Source organism: Lytechinus variegatus, chromosome 1, assembly GCF_018143015.1.
Source record: "Lytechinus variegatus isolate NC3 chromosome 1, Lvar_3.0, whole genome shotgun sequence".
NCBI lineage: Eukaryota > Metazoa > Echinodermata > Echinoidea > Temnopleuroida > Toxopneustidae > Lytechinus > Lytechinus variegatus.
This window is the reverse complement of record NC_054740.1, coordinates 85,941,318-85,963,338: the sequence shown is the minus strand read 5'-3', so window position 1 is coordinate 85,963,338 and position 22,021 is coordinate 85,941,318. Positions and strand designations below refer to the sequence as shown.

General features: G+C 35.3%; 1 protein-coding gene across 4 annotated transcripts in view; it reads right to left on the bottom strand.

Annotated features, from left to right (window-relative positions):
• The window catches only part of LOC121426154 (dipeptidyl aminopeptidase-like protein 6), a 47,070-nt gene extending 25,341 nt beyond the window's left edge, over window positions 1-21,729 (bottom strand). The window contains exons 1-2 of one of the 4 annotated variants that reach the window (XM_041622364.1): window positions 9,450-9,705; window positions 8,835-8,861 (exon numbers count right to left, since the gene is read on the bottom strand). In XM_041622364.1, the coding sequence (XP_041478298.1) occupies window positions 8,835-8,861; window positions 9,450-9,470 (48 nt within the window). In that variant the 5' untranslated portion in view covers window positions 9,471-9,705. Of the gene's footprint in view, window positions 1-3,647; window positions 5,676-8,834; window positions 8,862-9,449; window positions 9,706-21,346 lie in introns of those variants that run through there. The other 3 variants (XM_041622355.1, XM_041622339.1, XM_041622348.1) reach the window with 3 other exon arrangements.
• Window positions 21,730-22,021: the final 292 nt, after the last annotated feature.

The following is a 22,021-nucleotide window of genomic DNA, read 5'->3' as shown; positions in this document are numbered from 1 at the left end:
GTGTTTTCAATTTAGGACTTCTCTGCACGTCACGCATGAACTACATATATTAATTTGCTGAAAATATGTGTTTGAATTGGGCCATTCGACGGTATGCGGCGACAGATGTTGCACTGGTCCATGAAATGTTCGATTTTGGATTGGTTTTGAATATGAGGAGAAGCTGAATGTCTGCCATCACTACTACTCTGGTGCAGAACGGAGGGAGGGGGATCAAGGGGTATGCGTTCATCTCCTTGCCCTGCCCCCTTTATGCCCATTAATTCCCTTGCATGCTTATGACTGAGACACTAGTAATACGAAGTGCATGCAGTAAGAGCTTTATTTTGAAACATTCTATATATTTCTTTTTACATTTTCCAAAAAAAGTATTTTATATATATTATAGACAAGATCCTCTTTAATTAACAAGGTTACAATGTGTAGTGTTGAATTCACAGCTGTGCAAAAACAAGACTTTAACACAGGGGCCCCTTAAGTAATGGACTACAACCACGTCAGCAATGTCTGTATTGAATAATACATGAGGTTTTGGTTTAGTTTAATGAAATGAGGTGTAACATCAAGATTACTTAAGACACAGACAGATGATTGTTGTGATGGTTGTGAATTTTAAGTTGTTTTTTTCCAAGAGATATGACATTAAATGGACAGAAACTGACTTATCATAGAGTTGTTCCCACTAGAGAAATTCCCAGGTCTACTTGACTTTCCAAGTTCTGATAATATACATCAAATGTTATAGGATTTTACCAGCCATTGCAGCAAACTGTCTCATATTTGTATACATGTACATGGAAAATTCAGAGCAATCTTAAATCATTGCAAACATGACATTCTCATACAATTATACTATATCTCTGGAAAAAAATAAGAAATAGCTTCCATGCAAGTAAAAATGTAATTTGGTCTATAGGTATAGTTTTTTTTTTATTACCATTAAGAGCTTGTTGGTCTGATAAAAATTTGGTCATGTAAACTGTTGGTGTAGGTTCTGTCAGTCTCATGGGGTTTGCATCTACTATGACTTTGAACAGAACATCAATTTGATTCTGATGCAAAATGGAAAATAGTGTACCTGGTACCACATAGCTGTAGATAGACACTCTTTGCATGTTAACCCCCAAATAACCCCAAATGATTTTGTTTAATGAGCTCATTAAGTTTATATTGTGTTGGATGTAATAAGAGACAGGAATGATGCTTACTACTTTCAAGGGCAGTATTCGGGTAGAGATTGAACCAGATGAGGGTGATGAGGGGGGGGGGGGGAGGCAGGAGAAAGGTTGATGCAGTTATAGACATGGCTCTGTTCAGGCAAAGATTGGATGGGCAAGCCACTGTTAACCACACAATGGCATACCCATCCAACGTCTGAATCTAGTGTTTACCTAAACCTAAATATATACCTCTATAAAGTAAGATAATGACGGTGTGTGGAAATAACTACTAATGTGGCCTAATATGAAAAAAATAATAATCAGACACAATAAATGTTTAAAATAGATAATGGAAGGGAGTTTTTTTTATTGTTAATGACAGTGAAAAGCAGTTTAAATTAAGCAAAGGAAGATTTCATATCATATATTAAAAAATCATTTTCTTCCTGCAATAGGGCAGAATATTTCAACTTGAAACAATAAGATGAAATGATAGTGAAACAAAAAAAAAACAATTTACACAAAAAGGGATAAATAATGCAGAAAAGACCCGGGATACAGACTAAGTGTATCATATAGGATATGCTAAATCTATGAAAACAGAAAAGAGAGATGCATGTACAAAGAGGAAAAGCAATATGACAATGTCCATCCCAACCCGAGAGCGTGGGGATGGGCTGGGTAATTACATACAGTAGACACAACACTCATGATCATATTGGGTCTTTTCATTATTCAATGAAAACTTCATCATAAATTCATATCACTGCATACAGGGTGTTTACTCCTCCTACCCCATTGGAGGTGGGGTGGGCTGGCTGGGATAAAGGCCTCCAGAATAACTTGATCAAAGTAATTTGCGAAGGTTGTATCATCTTTCTCACTTGGGAGGAGGCTAGTTAAATTGAGCTGTCATCCGTAAAGTTCTGCTGTGCATAATAGTCTTATGCTGATATGTTCATATTTGCAAGAACCAAAAAAGTGTTTTTCTGTTTACGCATAAATATTCTCCATGGTAAGAAGAAGCATTGCACAATGTTGGGAATTTGGTATTCACATACGTACGCAAAGGCAGCATTCACACTTTTATGTATATTGATTTTAGCACCATATTATACGTGATACAGGAGTTTTTGGAATGTGCAATTAATGCATGAGGCAACACTATGATGTAGCTTGGGGATCAAATGTGACATTGATTTTACATAGTTTAATAATAATTGATACAGATACACCTACCTCATCTCTTGATAATATTTATTACACTCTAAAAAAAGGTTTACCCAATATTGGATAAAATGGGAACATGCATGTTGGTTGGGTAAAAAGATTTATTTTGTAAATTTTACACAATGCCACGTTGAAATAGCACAATATGGGTTTAAAAAAATACCCATCAAACATGCATGTTCCCTTTCTACCCAATATTGGGTAAAATTTTACTCAGTGTTTTTAGAGTGTATGCAGTCTCATCTTGTTTTACAGTGTTTTCTATGCTTTTAGGGGTCAATAGATGGTACAGGGGTCAACTTCCACAAAGTTCTATTCCTCTCCCTCATATGAATAATGAAATTATATATATAGTGAACAAAGCTGCAATGTATCTCCCTCAATAATTTCAGGCCATACTATTTCACATACACTCATGTAACATCAGTATAGGATACCCCTCACCACCATTGCTCTTTTACTTCCCATTTTCTATTTCTTACTTACCAACTCTCCCTTGTGCATTCTCGTATCATTTTCCGCCTTCCTTCTCCCTCTGGTCCTCTTCCCTTTTAATTCCCCCTCTCTCACACTCTTTTCAACTCTCTCTCATACTCTCATCCCTTTCTCATTCTACCTCCTTTCTATGTTATGATGTGATTAGGACATTGATTTTATCCATTTTTGTTTATTTGTCTCCATTTGTACCTGTGCCACAAGGCATCCATTTGTGAAGGAGGTAGAATGCGGCCATGATTCAATCAATTTAATGATAAAAATGATTGCTGCCTCAAGGCTTCTGTGTCTTTGCATCTCTCTTTCCACTACTATTAATACTGCATGTCAATGCTAGATGTACAACAAAGAAATGGGGTGTACATGTGTATATATGGCCAACACATCTTGACCAATAGTAAAATCTTGCCTTAAAAAATACATACTAGTTTTTTTATCTCGAACTACTGATTGTGCTCATTAATCATACTCTGTATGCGCTATGATAACTTTTTTAGCACCCAAAAATATTCAGAATGATTTTTCAGAATTGTTATTTAAATTTTTTAACGCGACCTCGATTCCACCAAGTCTTTTTGGAAAGGACAAAATTTGATACCTCATTATAGCCATGATAAAAACAAAGATGTAAGATGAATAAATCTCTTGCTTGAATAGAAAAGTCTTTCATGGTAGATACCAAAATGGACTGGGTTCAAGTCAAGGCCTGATCTATAAACAAAAAGAAAAACAGACAAGCACCAACCACCAAAGGACAGATACCTCTAGCTCGATCATCGTAGGGCCATTTAGCTTGTTGCCCTGCTGGTTTTGGGGCAGGGAAACCTTCTTGCCCCCTTTAGAAGGGGACTTGCCCGGCCCCCCGGCGGATCCAACGGTTCCACTAAGCATCTTGTAGCCAGTAGATATTAAAGTGCCAAAGGATTACAAGATAAAGTGCCTTGAGATAGAAGTTGTTAGAAAGCTGTTTAGAAGTACCCGTGTTCTAAGGCAGTCTTTTTTCACAATTGCAAAATGTCAGAACGGCATCTTCATAATCTGACAGTATGCTTACATTTGATTTATTCCTTTTATTTCCTCAGTTTCATAATAGGTCTTCAAACTCTAGTCATATTTTGATAGATGTTGTGTTCTCCCTCAATATTTTCCAGAGTTTTTCCTGATATCTCTTCCATTTACATGTCCACTAAGGATTCAAACCAATATTTTTAGCATCAACATAGAACATCCATCTCACAGCAGCAGCTTTAGAGAGGCGCTCCCATTAGAAACAAATTCAAGATCATTGTGGCTCAACTGTATAAATCTTCCATGTAAGCTCACATGATCATTAGGACGAAACAGTCCAGCAGTCTAGATGAGACTTCAAAAGAAAATACTGCAAAACCAAATGAACAAAGCCTCTGTGTATGAGTCTGAAGAGATATAACTTCGGTCTTCATTCATTAACCCATGGTAATTCTGGAATGTAGCAAGAATCCCTTATGAAAGACATTATATAAAAGCATGTGTAAGATTATACGACTGTGACCTGTGATCTTCAGTAAGATGGTGATCTATCCTGTTCAGTTGTTAGCACTGATAAGCCATCGGCAATGTCAAACTTCCAAATGGGTGTCCACGCTAAACTTTGGTTCTCGTTTTGGAAATGAAAATTGCAAATGAAACTCTTTTCCTGGTCCTATTACCAATACAATTATTCCTGACCTCTTAAGTGCATCTCAAATACATGAAATTCCACTTGACACGCTAAACCTGTCAAGGCAAGTGTGGCACCAGTTATATATAAGCTGGTGAATTCACAGATCACAGCATTTCCAATGCATGGATATTCCTGGGTAACGGTATGAAATATCCATAATCTTGTCTTTAACACATGATGAGCAGAACTGAAAGAGTTGAATACACTTTTCTATTTATACACAGGGCTTTGTTTGTTGTTGATAAATTGGCTTTGTATCCAATATTTTTTTGCACATTTGGTGCTAGGTTGCCAAAGAGGAATTACGAGTCAATATGTCAGTCTTTATTGGAACCTCCATCATATTCCATAGCCCAAGGATTCACAAAGCCTGTCAGGGATATTGGAAGCGTTGCAAATGACTTTGAATAAAACATCATATCTACAAATGATCCATCATACAGGCGTGCTTTAGGTCCTTTGGGTTTGGTTTATTTTATTGAAGTAAGAGTCAATTTTTGTCCCTCTGCATTATTATTGCATCTCATGCAAGGTTGATAGGTTTCAGAGAATAAAAGCCATGTTCCATCAGCTGATTAAAGTCTTAGGCCATCAACAATACCCTCCTACCTGGGGCTGCATCATCATCCTGTCATTGTCAACAATGGTGGCATGTCAATGTTTCATCATGATAGAATAGCATTACAAGGCTCTCATGGATATTCAGTCCCATTGTTGACCAGTCGCATGGACTTTAAAATATTTAGTGGATTGAGGAGATGACGAAGGCTGTATGCAACTTCTTGAATATGACAAGGTTTGTAGTCCGTCTTAGGGTGTTCTTTCATCGACTTCTTCTGCTTCAGTGATGGGTTTGGTCTTGTTAACCAGTTGTGATGACTTCTCTCTCTGCTACTCAGATCTGTAAATATCCTGGTATCAATGGATGTTTCTACCAATACCACCATCATCTACCACCATCTGTCTACCAATTTCCCTTATCTATTGTCATCCAGTGGAGCGTCAACCCTCTCTCCACTTGCCTTCATCAGCATTAAAAAGCACTTGTTAATATGCCAAAACGCAGAAGGGACAGAATGAGAGCAACGTGTTAACAGCCTGCACCGATCGGGACCTGTCGATATCTTTCAGCTTGAAACACATGCCGGTATTGATCGGATCAATGGCTGATAGCGATCTATGCACACATTGCATTCCCTTAGTTGGTCTAAGGTAAGCCGGATAATGCAAGGTTATATTGAACTTTTGTCAGGAGAATTAAGAGTGGGATTGTATTGGTAAGGAGAAAGGAGAGACAGACAGAAAAGAGAAGATAGAGAGAGGGGGGGGGGGGGGGGGGGGGGAGAGGGGAGAGAGACGAGAGAGAGACGAGAGAGAGGGAGAGACTGAGAAACAGAGATGGAGGAAGAGAAGGTGAGAGTGTTATAGAAAAGGCATTGGAAAGATAAGCCCCAATAAAGGGTAATGAATAATGGGAGGGCTCTGGGTAGAATGTTTTTTAATTGGATTAAGCTGGACAAAAGCTCACTAATGAGCACTCTTTTCATATCTACTTCAGATGGCAACAACCAGCAGGACAAAATTTAATCATGCGACGATGACAACCGCAATTCATAAACCTTCTCCGGATCTCAAGCATTATATGGCCTTTTGTTGCTGTCCCTTTGTGAAGCTTTCGTTATTGGATTCTACAGGTGCCCTGTCATTTTTCCTATTTTTATTAAAATGTCAAGGTTTATAATTTACCCCGTTTTTATAAACTGCATAAAAGTTAGCTTGACAATGAACTGTGTTTGACAAGCTGGAACAATGCATCAAGGTTTGATTACTAGTTAATTGCAGAGAGATGGTCAGTTTGTATTTCTACTTTAAATATTCAATGGGATATATGGTTATTAAGTAAACTCATATATAGACAAATTCAGTACTGATAATGCAATATACAATGGTTACATGCAAACGGTCCTTTTTTAATATTGTAAGGAGTCTAGTACATTTCCCTTTCAAATAAAGAAGTGTACAGGTTATATTTCTATTTCAATTAGAGACTGGTATATGAGCTAACCTTATCAGGTTGATTTTGTGTCCTTATTTGCTTGTTTATAATTATTGAATGATTAAATGAATGATCAATTCACTTTGTCTTTTGTAAATGTATCTATATACACCATTTGTTCAATTATTGATTCATCCACTTACTTATAATTCATTCATTAATTTATCCATGTATTAATCTGGTTTTTCTGTCACCTTTCATTTTTCCTTCATCTATATCTTCCATTTCTATTTTCAATGTACCTTATTTCATTTCATTCATTCTCCATCTCTATGAAATGTTATTCTCAAAATCATTTATTCATTGTTAATCTCTCAATTCTATTCCATGACACTATATCTTTCATCTGGGTGTGGTGGAGGAAAATTTAACCATCAGAGATGGTAGTCTATCTTATCCAGTCTTAATTGGTTTAATTTCCCGTAAGAGGGATACTTTCAGGCGGTTTATAGCCAATAGGTAATTACTGGAAAGTGTAGGCAAATCTGACCTTTGACGGTGTGAAAATCAATTTTTGTGAGACCGTTCACGGGAGAGGTGAGGAGAAGGGGTGACCAGCCGTACAGGGGTGTGAAGGCACATCAAGTCAATTTCAGTGAAGAGTCAATTTTGGCTTGACCCTTGTCCCGATGGGGGGAGGCACTCGACCAAAAAAGTGGTAGGGGTGTGCCGCGGGAGAGACAAAAAAAACAAGGGCTTGGAGCGGGCTTATTGTAAAAAGGAGGGTCCTCGGAATGGGCTTCGGAACTACAACTTTGTGAAAACGGGGGTCCTTGGAACGGATCACCAGCATGTGAGTACGTGCGTATGCATCCCTATGGAACGGGCATCCATGCATGATGTAGCTAGCGTGGCCTCTGCCGGGTGCGCTCAAGCAGAGACGATGGTCGGACAGCGCTCTGCGGTTGCTTTTCACCAAAATTACAGCAGATCAATGCGACCGGAACGGCATAACGAAAAATATGCGAAGCTTTGGAGCGGATTTCTTTCTTCTTTTTTCTTGATAAGAACAAAATGCTATGCCTTGTAGCGGCTTTCTTTGTTTTTTTTATCAATAAGACAAAAATGCTATGCCTTGGAATGGAAATTTGGGTGTAAAAATGGGGGTCCCCTCCGCGGCACATATCCACTATGCATTATATACTGAGTGCCCCCCCCCCCTGGGCCCTTGTCATGCAGAGAGGGGAGGGAGGGGGGGTGAAATATTAACATAGGAGGGGCTTGGTGGTGGCACAGTGAGTGATGGAAGGTAAGACAAAAAATCAAATTAATGAATATTTCATTTCAGGAAAGCTTAAGGCACTTAACATAACTTCACCAAAAGTGGTCGTGTCTATAAGATTATAGTGTCAATATACTGTGAGGTATTCAGACTGATGTCTCTGACTACTCTGGTCTCACATTCCGGTTTGATGATAATCATTTCAATTTGTCTCTGTCTCTATCTGTTCATGATACATCCCTCCCTTCTCTGTCTGTCTGTCCGTCAGTCTCTCATCTTTCTCTCTTTTTTTCTCTCTCTCTCTCAACAATGCCAAATTACAGCACTCTTACTACTTTACTATCAAATTTGATCAAACTGACAATAAGAGATCAGTCATTTGATATCGTTTTGTTCAGATTCTGAACCCTTGATTATCCTGTGCTCTTTCCACATGCTATTTTGAATTATCACTGGCAAAGCCTTAACGTAAGCTGTGGCATAGAAGTTAATGCTGGAAATTTCAGATGCCAAAGATGTATAAAAAAAAATATATATGTTTATGCTGTATGTTTGTTACATTTGATGGCCTTTTTCTCATGATTAAATGGCAAGAATTGGGAAAGAATAAAAATCATTTTGAAGTCACTCTGAGACAGTTTTATAGTTTGAGAGCCCAAATAATGACCTGATAAATTTATCATCTTCTGTTAAGAGATTTTTTATTCACATCTGACAACAGTTCACTCAAGATTTTCACCACAATTTAAGTTATGAGTTCAGGCAGACCTTTCAAATTAATTTCTTGGATAACCAAGACAAAGATATAATGCACAATTAACAATTTGAATTAAATTCACCCTTGGTTACTCCTAACATACAAAAGGGAAGAAAAAGTATCTTTGTGGTTTTTTAATAAGAGACAAAAACTTTACTCATGAACATGCAACCAACACTTCTCTGTCTGTCAACACAATCTATTTCTCTCACCTTTGGTTGTTTTTGAAGCCGCTCGGCCTGTTTACAGGTGAAAAAAATATCACATGGAGTATCAAGTTAAATTCTGCTTTAAAAAAAAAATCTTAAATCTTAGGTTTTATTTGAGAGCTTGTTTATGTTGCCTTGTTTGTTGATCAATAAAAAAAATCATGCTTCAAGAAGAATTTCAAATTTTATACTAGAAAGACATTTCAATATGCATCACATTTTATCACGTGGTATATCAAAGAATAGAATTGCCTTCTCCCATGATGCATAATGTTGCAAGCATAACATTTGACTTTGAATATCAAGTACCTAATCCTAAAAAGATGTTTATTATTACTGTTTATATAAAGTCTAGATAACTGATTTTTTTTAATGCACAATATTTTCAATGTTTTACAAGTTTATGTAGTCTGTAAAAAAATATAATATAGTTCCATAAAGAGCAGATATCCTTACATTTTGCATTTTGCATTAGACAGCTTTCTTAGAAAGTTGTTAAGTAACAGCAAAGAGAAGTTTCTTTTGAATGATAATTCTAAATGCTATCTACCTCTAATTTACTGCACTATGCATGGCTTACTAAATGATATAAACCGATAAGATTTTCAGGTAACTTACAATTTTGCTCATGCCATCCATATTTGAGGAGTAAGAATAATCCAATTACTTGATCAATCAAAGAGCAATATTACCAAATCTTGGAGTGGACCAATTCACACGTTTCTCCAAATTTACAAAACAAGATTATTCAGGTGATTTTCACTTGCAGATGATAAGTTGTGGTCGTAGGCTATCGAAAGTTAATGGACATCATTGATTATTACACTTCGTACTCATTATTGGTGCTTCAAATCTCCATGGTGACTGCGATGACCTTTGCACATTTTTTTCAATTACAATGGAAGAGAATACGAAACCCAACTTATATGTAAAGTCTACTTGTGCCGCCACTTCGTCTGGTTTTAAATCACATTTCGTGTGGAAGAAGCACAAATATACACAAAAGTCGTCACAGACAGTCCAGCTCACATTAGATATCACGCCTCTGATCAATGCAGAAATTACGACCTGGGCGAGGAAGATTATGTAAGAAAAATAAACTCATCAGCCAGGCCAGGCAACATTCGTTGTTCCATCAGGGGACATTCTTAGCCCAGGCGCAGTGAAACCATTTTGGTAATTGCACTCAGTCTGGCGCGCATTCCTCGAAACTCATTAGAAGGCGAGGTAAAGCGAACAGATTTTGACACCGCTAGGAATAGGAATCGGTGATGTGGCTCATCCCGACATAATCATACATTTGTGGTTGATACGTCAAGCAACAGCTGGATATTGGAAACGCAATGTACACATTCATTTTGGAACCAGTAATGAGTTACATGTGAGAAGGGGGCATGTGTGTAAACAAAGACCAGACTCGACCCCTTTTACACACAAAAAAAATCTGCATCCAAAAGATGGTTATTAAAAATTCATCTAGTCTATTATACACCGAGACTAATAATCAACGTTCCCATCTTCATCAAGAATGATACTTCCGCTAGATAGATACGAAGCTATTGAATCGACAACAATTAAACAGTGGGCAGGATCCGGTGCTCGTATTGTGCAACACTAGTCCCTTTTACAAAAAAAAATATTCGCAATTTCCATCAATCAAAGATACAGCCTGAAAGCACATCTGCCTTCGTAAAAAATTAGGCTTCATTGGTTTCAGAAGAAACTGTCAAAACACCATACATGCACTATTCATCTTGTGGATGTAATTCTCATCTCTATTGATGACATACTATGCAGTAATTCTCATGTAAATGGCTTCAAACATTTATAATGGCCTCTAGCCACATGAATTGAAGTTCTGATGTTCTCTCAAACGAATGAATGTTTCCCCTTGTATATAAAAAAATATTACATTTTTTCTGCCAAAGTAATCTCTAATTATCCAATCAATGAAAATAAAGCATGACTTTCTAAGCCTCTGTTTTCAATAAAAAGAATGTGTCATATTTCCTATTTCTAGTATAAGGCAAATGTTATCATGATGAATTTGGAAAGACTAGTACAAGAAACAGTCTTACAGTAATGGATCTATTTGGTAATCTTATATTGAACCACGACAGCTGAAAGTGACAACACTTTAATGAGCATTTCTAATTTGACCTATCCAACTTCCTGTCTGTGAGTGTCTCTAAATTAATTATATTGATCAATCCATCAATATTCCATCATACACCCCAAATTAGAAGATTCTTCTTATATTCTTATTTCTTTTTATTCCTAGCCATGTCCTATGTTGCAACTAGCAGATGTGGGTTTTGATATGTTGAGAACTGTGTCACTATATAAACATGATAGACGACTCCCATTATCTAATAAAGTGGTATTACCAAATCTCAAACTTCAGACCAGCTGCAGGGGAATGAGAGTTTCCACTGATGACAATATAATTAGATTATATTAGAATAGGAGGAAGCACTCTCTATTTCCTGAAGGAATGATATCTAGCCGAGCCCCATTACAAATTCCTTAGGGACAGTGATTTTCCGTTTAAAAAAAAATGCTTTTTCCGTTTCAGAAAATCTTAAATTCCGTTTCGGCATGTCAGAAAACAGAAATTCCTTTTTTCCCATAGACTTTGTACACACGGAAAAGTGACAATTCCGTTTACCCATCCAGTAGCAATAACACTAGTTAACGCTTGCGCTGGTCAAAATTTGTATCTGTCACTGTACCAACAACGCAGTAGAATCCGCTCTAATTGGATCTATGGGGGCACAAAAAATATTTTGACACATATATCTATCCTAACTATCAATAATATGACTGATATTTGCTATTAATAACATGAATATCACGAATAATCTATAAAAAAATTAAAAAGTATAATTGATTACTAAGCGCCGAGTTACTAGGCATGGTTACTCAAAGTATTAACATTAAAATATAAATATATACATGTAGTAATATGATTGATATAATTATAAATACCATTAATACATTGGTCACATTCACTCTACGGCGAGTCAAAAACAGCTGTTTTATTGATTTTAATTCAAATCACCTATATGCAGCTGGTACAAAAAATGTTAAAACAGCTGTTTTCGACTCGCCGTACGGCCGCCGTAGAGTAAATGTGACCAAGGTATTAGTATATACAATCTGAAGGACAGTAATTAACTTGAAATACTAGTAATTAGGAACATTTAGAAGAATATCCTTGAACAAAATTATGCTACTGTTCAGTAAGTTTTATAAAAATACGGTTAGATATTTGCCAAGCTGGAGTACCACAAAAGAAGATAATCTGAAACATTTTTTTACAAGGTTCACTTTGTCTGCACTGTACTTTAATAAGTGTTAATTATCAGCTGGACTGACTAGTCAAGTTTCCTTCAAGCACTCTTACCGTCGCTAATGAGACATTAAATTAAACTTACAAGGTATGACATAATGATTTCAATGACCTCTATTTTAATGAGATAAAATTCTCACCTATTAGTCTCCATGGAATAAGCAATAATTGCCTCATGCCCTGAGTAGCAAATTATGTTACCTAGCTACATAGTATGGATGCAATTTATCATAAAACCTTTCTGTGTTTCATCATTGTTAAAACTATACAGAAATGGGTTTAAGTTGATAAAACAAACTTAAAGAATAGGAAAAATTAATCGACATTATTGGCAAGTCTGTGGATTATGTTGCAATATCTTATCTCATAATTTAAAATATTTTAATTTATTCACCCCCCCCCCACCAGCTGTCGCATCAATCTTACAATCAATCCTTAAATTCCACATTACTTGCTGGAACACCCACTTTGGACTCAAGCTTAAGTAATGAGATGTATAAGAAACTATTTTTTAATCAATGCTAACTCAGAAGAATTCTTACATGCTCAAGGTGAAATACATGTTTCTTGATGTTCCACAGAAAACTTGTTGATTGTAGAACTTTTGCTGTCTATTACAAATAATCTTCTATCTTCTTCCAAAAGAACTATTATAATTATTTTAATGAATTTCAAGAAATTCCTGATTATTTCACTACTTTGAGTAGTTAGCAACCTAAAATCCAGAAAAAACAAAATTTCTAACAATTTCACATCTTACTTAGATCATGTATTAACTTTTTTTATTTTAATCATTTTTGACAAGAGGGATTTTCATGATTTTCAGATTTATTCATGTAGAACGAATCCTAAGAATGATTAAATAAACCAAAATCAAAATACTATTATGAAATATATAAACAAATAAATGTTCATTGGACTGTTTTAGGAGCTCTAAAATTTGAAAAGGAACACTGCTTAATACTTGATGTTTAAAAATTGCCTAAATGTCACAGTTCACTGACCCTGTGTGCATTTGCCATTGGCTGGAACACAAACATCATTTAATAGTCCCACACATTCCATTTCAAGAAGGGTTTCTGATTGCGGTGTGAGATACCCTGAGGGCATGGATGAAATGAAATGTCACTTTCACTGCAAAACACAGATATATCTCTGAAGAGCTGACCCCGGAACAAACAGCTGAAATAATCATCAGACTAAAAACACTCAAACAAATCAAGACAAGGTGCTTTCTCACTGCTAAAAGGACATTAGATTTCTGTCATATGAAAACATGAATTCCTTATGGTTCTGAATGTGACAGGATCATTCATTTGAGATTAATAGTAATTTATTGATATGGAAAGAAAACACAAGATGGATGCCTCAAACTATTGGCAATGCATGATGACCATGGTGTGTTCAAATACTTTCCTTAAGCTAGATTCACAAACATGATAACAAAATTACAATGTCCAATTACACAAAATATGGTCATTGCTTGGTAGCATTAAAGGGATTTTTATTCATCAACTTTTTATCATCTCCCATTTCAAGCCAAACAGTATAGCTCAGCTGAAATGTATGGAGTGCATGTCTGAACCGTACATCACGGAATCATTTTTGAGATGGCCATTGCATTCAAGCAATTCAAGCAATCGACCTTCGCTCTATAGAATCAAAAGTATTATATTTCAGCATTTTAGGTTTGTCCTTCGAAGGACACTGACTTTTGCAACCGATGAAAAAATACTTGAATGCAATGATATTCTATGTTAAAAAGAAATTGAATGAACACAGCCCATAGACACACATGAGGACATTGGTGTCTCTCTATCAATTCCCCTAAGCCCTTCCTGGAGGATTGTTTATGTCATTCTACACATAGGGTAAAGTCTTATCATGAATACCAATATTATAAAAAGATACAAGTCACTTGACAATAAATCATATCTGAAGATAAGGAATGTATAAACTTTGTAGACAGATAAGATGTATAGAGCAAAAGGAAGGTTTGGATTGACAAGCAAGGGGAAAATTCCTGACCTACTCTTATCATTACTGAAGATATTTTCTTCTGGTAAAGATCAATTTTAATAATACTTGATACAAAATGACATCAAATGATACATGGAAATTCATTTTAGCCATTAAAGGGGAAGTTCACCCTGAAGAAAAGTTTGTTGTAATAATAGCAGAAAAAATTGTAAAAAATATTGGTGAAGGTTTGAGGAAAATCCGTTAAAGAGTAAGAAGGTTATTAGAGTTCAAGTTTTGGATTTTTTCATAAACGAGCAGTTGCCCCATGTATTATGTAATATAAAATGCATGAATTTCAAACTTTGTATGGTCCTGATGACTTAATTTTGTTTTCTATTCATGATCGGGTGTGAAATGATTTGTCTATTGATATACAAAAATTACAGTGAAAACCTTTTTTTTTTCTGAGAAAATGACATTTCATTGATTTTTTACCATTCGCTATGTAGGAATGCTGCTCGCATATGACGTCACAAATCAAATAACTGAAATTCTAATAACTTTTTAATTATTTGATGAATTTTTCTCAAACCTTCGGCAATATTTTTTATTATTTTTTCTGCTATTTTTAGCAAAACTTTTTGTCAGGGTGAACTTCCCCTTTAAGTGTTTTTAAATTGTAATTTAATCAGTGCGCATAGTTTACATGAAGCGGGAATTAATTTTTATTTCTTTTTAAGACATCATGGACAGTAGATCATATTCAGTTCAGATTGAGAATTTAAAAATCTCATAACACTCTGCTCTCAGATGGTGAGAGAATCTGCAAACAGTAAACAAAAGAGCTTACACACTTCAAGCTCTCAACATTATGAAACTAAATAGATCCTTTCATCTCTTGCGAAGATGTAATACTGAAGCACACATCATGTATAAAATTCATATTTGAGCACCGCTTCAGCTAAACCCAGGTGCAGGCTCAAATTATTAATATGATCGACCTTTCATACGTCAGCAGTGCCTTGGATTATAGAAACATCCCTATATGCGTATCATTATTCCTTCAGTCTATCATAACTCAAGACATGCTTTGAATAATCTTTAAAGAAAACAAACACGTGCTTCGTTTGGGGAGGTTTACTTTTTAGACAAAACATCACCACCCCCAGTAAAGTCTTTGAATTATCCATAAGGTAGCTCGAAGAACGTCACTGGGAATATGAAGGATGACGCTGCTGAGAACATTTCCATCCCAGATGTGTTCTCAATGCTCCAGATAAAACAACCTCTCGGTTTCCAGACTAAAATCAGATTCTTCTCAAGTGAACATGATAATCTAATCCTAGCAGCATTTTCTCTGAATCTTGATTAGATCAATGTTGTCTTGATGCAAAATTGTGAGGTTGCCGACAACTGATCCTTCCGCCTGAAAGCTCTCCCACAAAAGCCATTCTTCCTGTCATCCTACATTAACCTCCCCCCCAAAAAAAACTTGCCTCAAGTCTTTATATAGGAAACTTGTATTACACAAAAAATTACTCCATTTCCTTTTCAAAACAACCCACCCCCGTACTGTTCACAGTTGTGATGACCCCTGGAGAGCATCTGATGCTCTTTGATTCCAAGACAAACAAATCAGACTGTTCCCATGATCACCAGTAATATCTTAAAGGAGGTATCTTTTGAGGTCAGAGACAACTTCTAATCAATGTGTAATTGAATTAGAGAATATTTCAGGACAGTATAGATTCTTAAAGACTGAATAAATGTCATCTAATCTCAGAGCTTGGTTTAAGGTATTTCTTGTTAAAGTTTATTTAGATGCAAATTTGCAAACCATCTTCATTGCATACAACCAACTTTAGGGTAATGAAAATAATATCTTAGCACCGTCTTGGATTTATCTTTGCCTGGATGGTGTTTCACAAAGATTTGAGTATGACACTTAAATGCTTAATTGCGTGTGTTACAAAAGACATGACCACATTGGTAAGATCTTGCCCAGAGGACATGCACTATTGCATATTAATCAATAAGATTGCGCATTGTGTAACAAATACGCATCTGCATTTAAGTGCAACTCTAAGTCATACTTAAATCTTTGTGAAACACCCCCTTGAACAATAATAATATGGTTAAAGGCTATCTAGCACTCAAAGCAGACTTTTTTTTAAACTACTTTCATATCTCATCAAGATTAGCTGCTAACAGCAAAGTGTGACCAATGCATAGTCATTGAGTAAAATTACATGTTAAAAAATTATTATCTAACTATCAAATGAAGTATTTAATTTAACCTCTCACTACTTATTTACATTCCATCAAAAAAATATTTTTGCGAAAATACTTAAATACCAAAAAAATCATTTTGCGAAAAAGTGTTCAAGACATATAACTGAATATGTGAATATTCTGGTAACCATGAAAAGCAGAGAAGTAGAATAAATATGCATCAAGCATCAACTATTACAGTAGGGCATGGAAAATTGACAACAGAACATTTCCCTCATCCATGCATAAAAGAAAAAGAAAAGTGAACAACAAGAAAAGAGTACATAAAGTAGAATAGGAGGGACTGATGATTTAAACAGACAAGCCGCACGATTGCCTCCAGCATTACTTAGCAGAATGAACAGTGATGAACCGCCTTGCAAATCAAAGGAAAGAATAGAATATCACCAAAAGGCGAAGACCATCTGAATGCCGCACCTGAAACAGAGCACCGACCAAAACGGCGATGCCGACACCAACATCAAAACAAGACGCAGAGGGCCAATTAGAAAGCCAATATGCCTTAATAAAGTGTTGGATACAGAAGGGCACTGACTCTTATACTGCAAGATAGAGCTAAATAAATGTTCCATAGAGTTAAGAGTTTAATATGATCTGTTTGAAGTCAGAAGGAGTTAACTAAAGCACGAGGATAATATTTTTTTTTTGCATATGACTGGATGTTACGTGTAAAATAACATGTAAGAAAGGGAATGGGTTTAACTTTTTTTCTTTGAGAGAGGCTTGCCCCTATCTACCTAAGAACTGATAATATCCGTTTCAGACAGAAGGAATATTCTTTTCAATGTTGAGTGGTTTGATGCAACTTGAAGTTTGTAGCTTGTCTATTAAGTCTGAAGATATATCTAGTGTCTTTCTAGATGCCAAGAGGTGATATATCTTGGTTGTATTGGATTGTATTACATCTATAATCAGATGATGTTAAGTGATGTGGGCAGAGTAGGGGTAGTGGTCTCTGTGGTATAGGCCCGGGGGAGCCACTTACATTGACGAATGGATACCATGCGCGACCAAAAAACATGTAAAAAGGACGTCCTTTTCACGATAGGGCACGTTACGTACGTAACGTGAAAAGGGTGTCAAAAACACAAAAATAATGAAAAAAAGGGTATCTATTTTGCTAAATTTTATAAAGGATGTCCTTTTTGCGCCAAAACTACGTGTTTAGAGTCCTATTTGCGCGAGGTGTAGAAGGTGGGGTCGTACTAAACCAAATAAGATAAAGCCGACAACCAAAGGACCCGTAACAATAAAACATTCCTGTACTTGTTTAGGGGTTCATTTCAGGGAATATTTGCCAAGAGTATCGTTTTGTTTCCAATACTTGTTAAGGGTAGGGTTTCACACGCCAATACTTGTTAAGGGGTGCATTTTCAGAATATGGAAATTATGTTTTCGAAACCCCATGGTCGCACATGGTATCCACTCGTGAATGGAAGTGCCCCCCCCCCCCCCCGGGTATAGGAAACAAAAGGGTTGATAGATATAAAGGACACTCTTTCCTGACAGGACTACGACGGTGGTGATGGCTTTGAAAGCTTACATAAGAAATCATTATTATAGTAAGTGTAAATATTCAGCTCAAAACATAAAAATATACATCAACAAATACTGATATTTCTGCTACATCTGAAGGAACATAAAATTTATGAGAGCTACTCCAATATGAACCTTTTTTTATTAAACTTTCCAAGACGGATAGCAGAGAAGCTCATCAATGGTGGGCAATAAAATAGGGACATGTTGAACTTTATTGGTTTTTGGAACAGAATATCATCATCAGTTTATTTCTCATGAAGTTCTTCATGATTCTGCTCACTGAGTATTATCTTCACTGTAATTTTTATCCAATTTTGTCGGAATTTCTCATTTCAATTTTTTTCATTCTAATCAAAGTCTTATATATTTTGTTTTAAAAAATATGAGAAAAATTCTTTTCAAATAGCATTTATTTCACTAAGAAAGAAGGCTAATCATACAAGACAGGCTTGCCAAAGTTTTTCATGATTTCAACATAAGTAATTGTGTATACAAAGTTAAAGTACACTGGACAATAATCAAATGAATTTAAAAAGATTTTTAAAAATTGTTAAAATCAACCTTTCACAAATTTTATTTGCTTTTGCTCTAGTCAAGAATAGTTCTATCGAGAAAACCCAGAAAGTGTGCATTGCTGCAGATTATGTCAAAGCAATTGCATCATGCATGACTGGAAATCAAATATTTTAATCAAATAACAAAAAAATCAGCTTGGGTTGCAAGGACTAGGCAAATATAATAACATGTCGCAAAATTTATATTACAACGAGGCCACACAAGACCCAAGACAATACAGTTTATAGTGACTCAAACTTTTTTTTGCAGGAGGGAGGATATCTAAAATATACTGCAGTTAAGTAGTGCAATCTGGATAGAAATAATGTTGTTTCTTATATACAAAATAACGAATAATTAACAAAGATTTTTTATTTACCATTTTTAATGTCAATACACAACTTACTAATTTTTCATGATTGTTCAGTACTTCTAGTCTCTTTTGTCAGAGAGTTTAATCAAAGTAAGTAGGCAAGTGGAAAACTATCCCAGAGAGATAGATTAATCATTTCAATGCCTGTAAACTATTCAAATAAACCCATTTGGACATGCTGAAGCTTTGCTTGCCCAGTTGTGTCAGCTAAACAAGTTCTTATAAAACATATGTAGCAAGTACACTTGGGGGGAGTTCAAAGGAAGAGATATTATTCATTGTTCCATTCCAGTAATGTCTTCTTCCATTCTCAATCAATTACGTTAAAGACTAAAATACATAGGGATTCATCACGCAAGCCATTGCATAGGAAAGTCTTACATGGCTCCCGATGGCTGGAGAAGTGATTGAATACTTCAGTCCCCAATGTCCCTGCCCAACCACTTGATGTCTTCAGTGAAGTTAGACGGTATAATCCGGTAATGCATGTAAAGGGGAATAATGGATTTACTTGTCAAATTCAGATGTTGTTCTGTAGTCTTTGATAAATCAGACTTCATTTAGAAAAAAATCATCATGAAATGAATATGGTGAGTGCAAATAAAAATGGGCAACAAATCAATTTGCATTCTAATATAACCAAAACATTATTGAACTAAAAATTTAAGTTAAAACTGAGATAGTTTTATTTTAATTTTGTGTTCATTTTTGTCTTGAAAGAGCCTTTCAAAGAATAGCATGGGTTAATTGAAAATGACTTAGAAGGTTCAATAATATTCAGCATTTTGTCAATTATAAAAGGCTATGATATTGATTAAACATGTTACAAACAAAGACATTCATTCAGTGATACTGAACAAAGGAATTACCATGGCAACATCTTGATGTCAGAATGGATCTAGTATAGTTTGAATCCCCATGATGGATAACAAATTACAGTTTCACGTTCAAAGCAAAGAGGGGAAAAAAGGTGTTTGTAGACCTTTCCATCTACATAAAAGTACCTATTATGTAAAGCACGTACAGCTAAAGTGAGAGATGATGTAGCATTGCAATTGTCAACAATTTGTGGTTCTTTTACACTATTAAAAGTCCATAGGAAAAAGAAATAAATAATATTCATTATTTCACTGTTCAGTATCATGCAAGAGCAAGCTTATTTTTAAAAAGAGAATGGAATTTATCAAATCACATAATTATTGTTAACATCATTATTATTGTTAGGAGAAGAAGACAGAGTGAAAAGACAAAGAAAAAGAAGAATTATAAAAAGTTGAATAATAAGATGAAAAAGATAAAGAGAAAAAAATGAAGAAATAAAATAGAAAATAAAAAGAAAGAGGAGGAAAGAGAAGAAGTATATTATACAGAAATGTAAAACCAATTGGCATCAGTTTTATGCATAGCGCAATATATTACTGAGCGAGGAAAGTTTTAAAGATTATATAAATGTACTGTACGAAGGAAGAATCATAGTAATATTTCAATCTAAAACCCTGGGAGATCTAGGTTAAGATGGGATATTACAGGAGGATAACAGCAAATGAACCAAATCAGTAACAATTTAAGAGACTCCACCAATTTTGGTCGATCTTAAATTGCAAAGCCCTTTTCACAAAAGACCTTAAACTACCATGGTTACAGGGGCTCAGCAGCCAATGAAATTCACAGATTTCTTGGTAGTTAACATGATGGAATGTTATTATAATAATTGCCAGTCTTCATGAAATGGGGACATCTAACAAGCTTGATGAAAATGGATGTTGGAAATAGGAAAGCCAAGTTATGAATCCCATCAACAAAAGACAAGAATGTTCTAATGATGTAAATAAGTCTCTCTAACAGGAGCATTTACAGACGTAATGGATACTAATGACTAGTAGAATCAGAATGAGAAATCACAGAATTATGGAAATGCTCAGTGAGAGGTATTGGAGAGAAATGTTCTACCATTTGTCAAGGTTAGTGACTGAAAAAAACAGTGGAACTTAATAGGGTATAGATATCATGTATTTCTATTTGGAAGGGGTATACATTCTTATCCTGCATGTTAAATTAACATTTTGGAAAATTAATCAAAATAATTTTTTTTTTACTAGACATATAACTATCATATATCTTAAGCAATAAAGCTATTTTTTATCTATCTAGGTTTTCTTGTATATGGAGACAAACAAATGCATTAAAGTATACAAATGTTAAATTTACATTTTCAATTCACGGTATATACATATATATCAAATACTCTTATTTGTATCCACATAGGTTTTTCATATATATTTAAAGCTTGACATAATAGTGCACGACTTTACATGACAAACAGGTCTATGATATTCCCTGGCATAATTTCGCAAGATTTTTTTAGCATACATAATGTAAATGTATAGTCAATATAAGTACCTATACTCTTTATTGCAGAAACAAAAATTAAAGTATTCTTACAATGAAGACCTTATCTCCTTCTTTCCGGCCTCCCATGTCGCCCTTGCCTAAGTTTCGAGCGATAAACCCAAACATCTGTCACCAGGATGAATTCTCACTTCATCAGAAAAGAACATTCCAAATAAACATTTAATCTCCAAAAACAACAGGTAGAAATCTTCACATCAAGTACTAGATGTAGAACCAGTCTATAGCTGAAAGCTCCCAATTTGAATTACACCAGGACTTTAATGATCACACACAGGCTGAGTCACTGTGAACTAATTTGGCAAACATCATATTGACACGCTTTGTCATCTACATAATAGTGCAGCTAAAATAAATACAGCACCGTATTTTAACTCATGTTTATCTGGACCTATAGAATAATATATTGAGCAAACAAGGAAATCGAGGTATGGGACCATTCAATGAGAAATCTCGATCCGCTTGGCCGGGTCAGATGAAAAAAAATAGGGGAAAATGATTTCAGTGATTTGAAAAGTATAATGGAATCTTCTGGGAACCTGAGAGATTTGAACAGAAATCATATTGGCGTATATATTTGTGACTCTTTTGGCCTTGGACACATATTTCAGTGCTGAACATAGGAAAGTAGAAACAATATGAAGCATAGTATTCATTTCAATTTTTTTTGCTCCTCACCACTGAGTGATTTTGAGGTAATAGGTCACA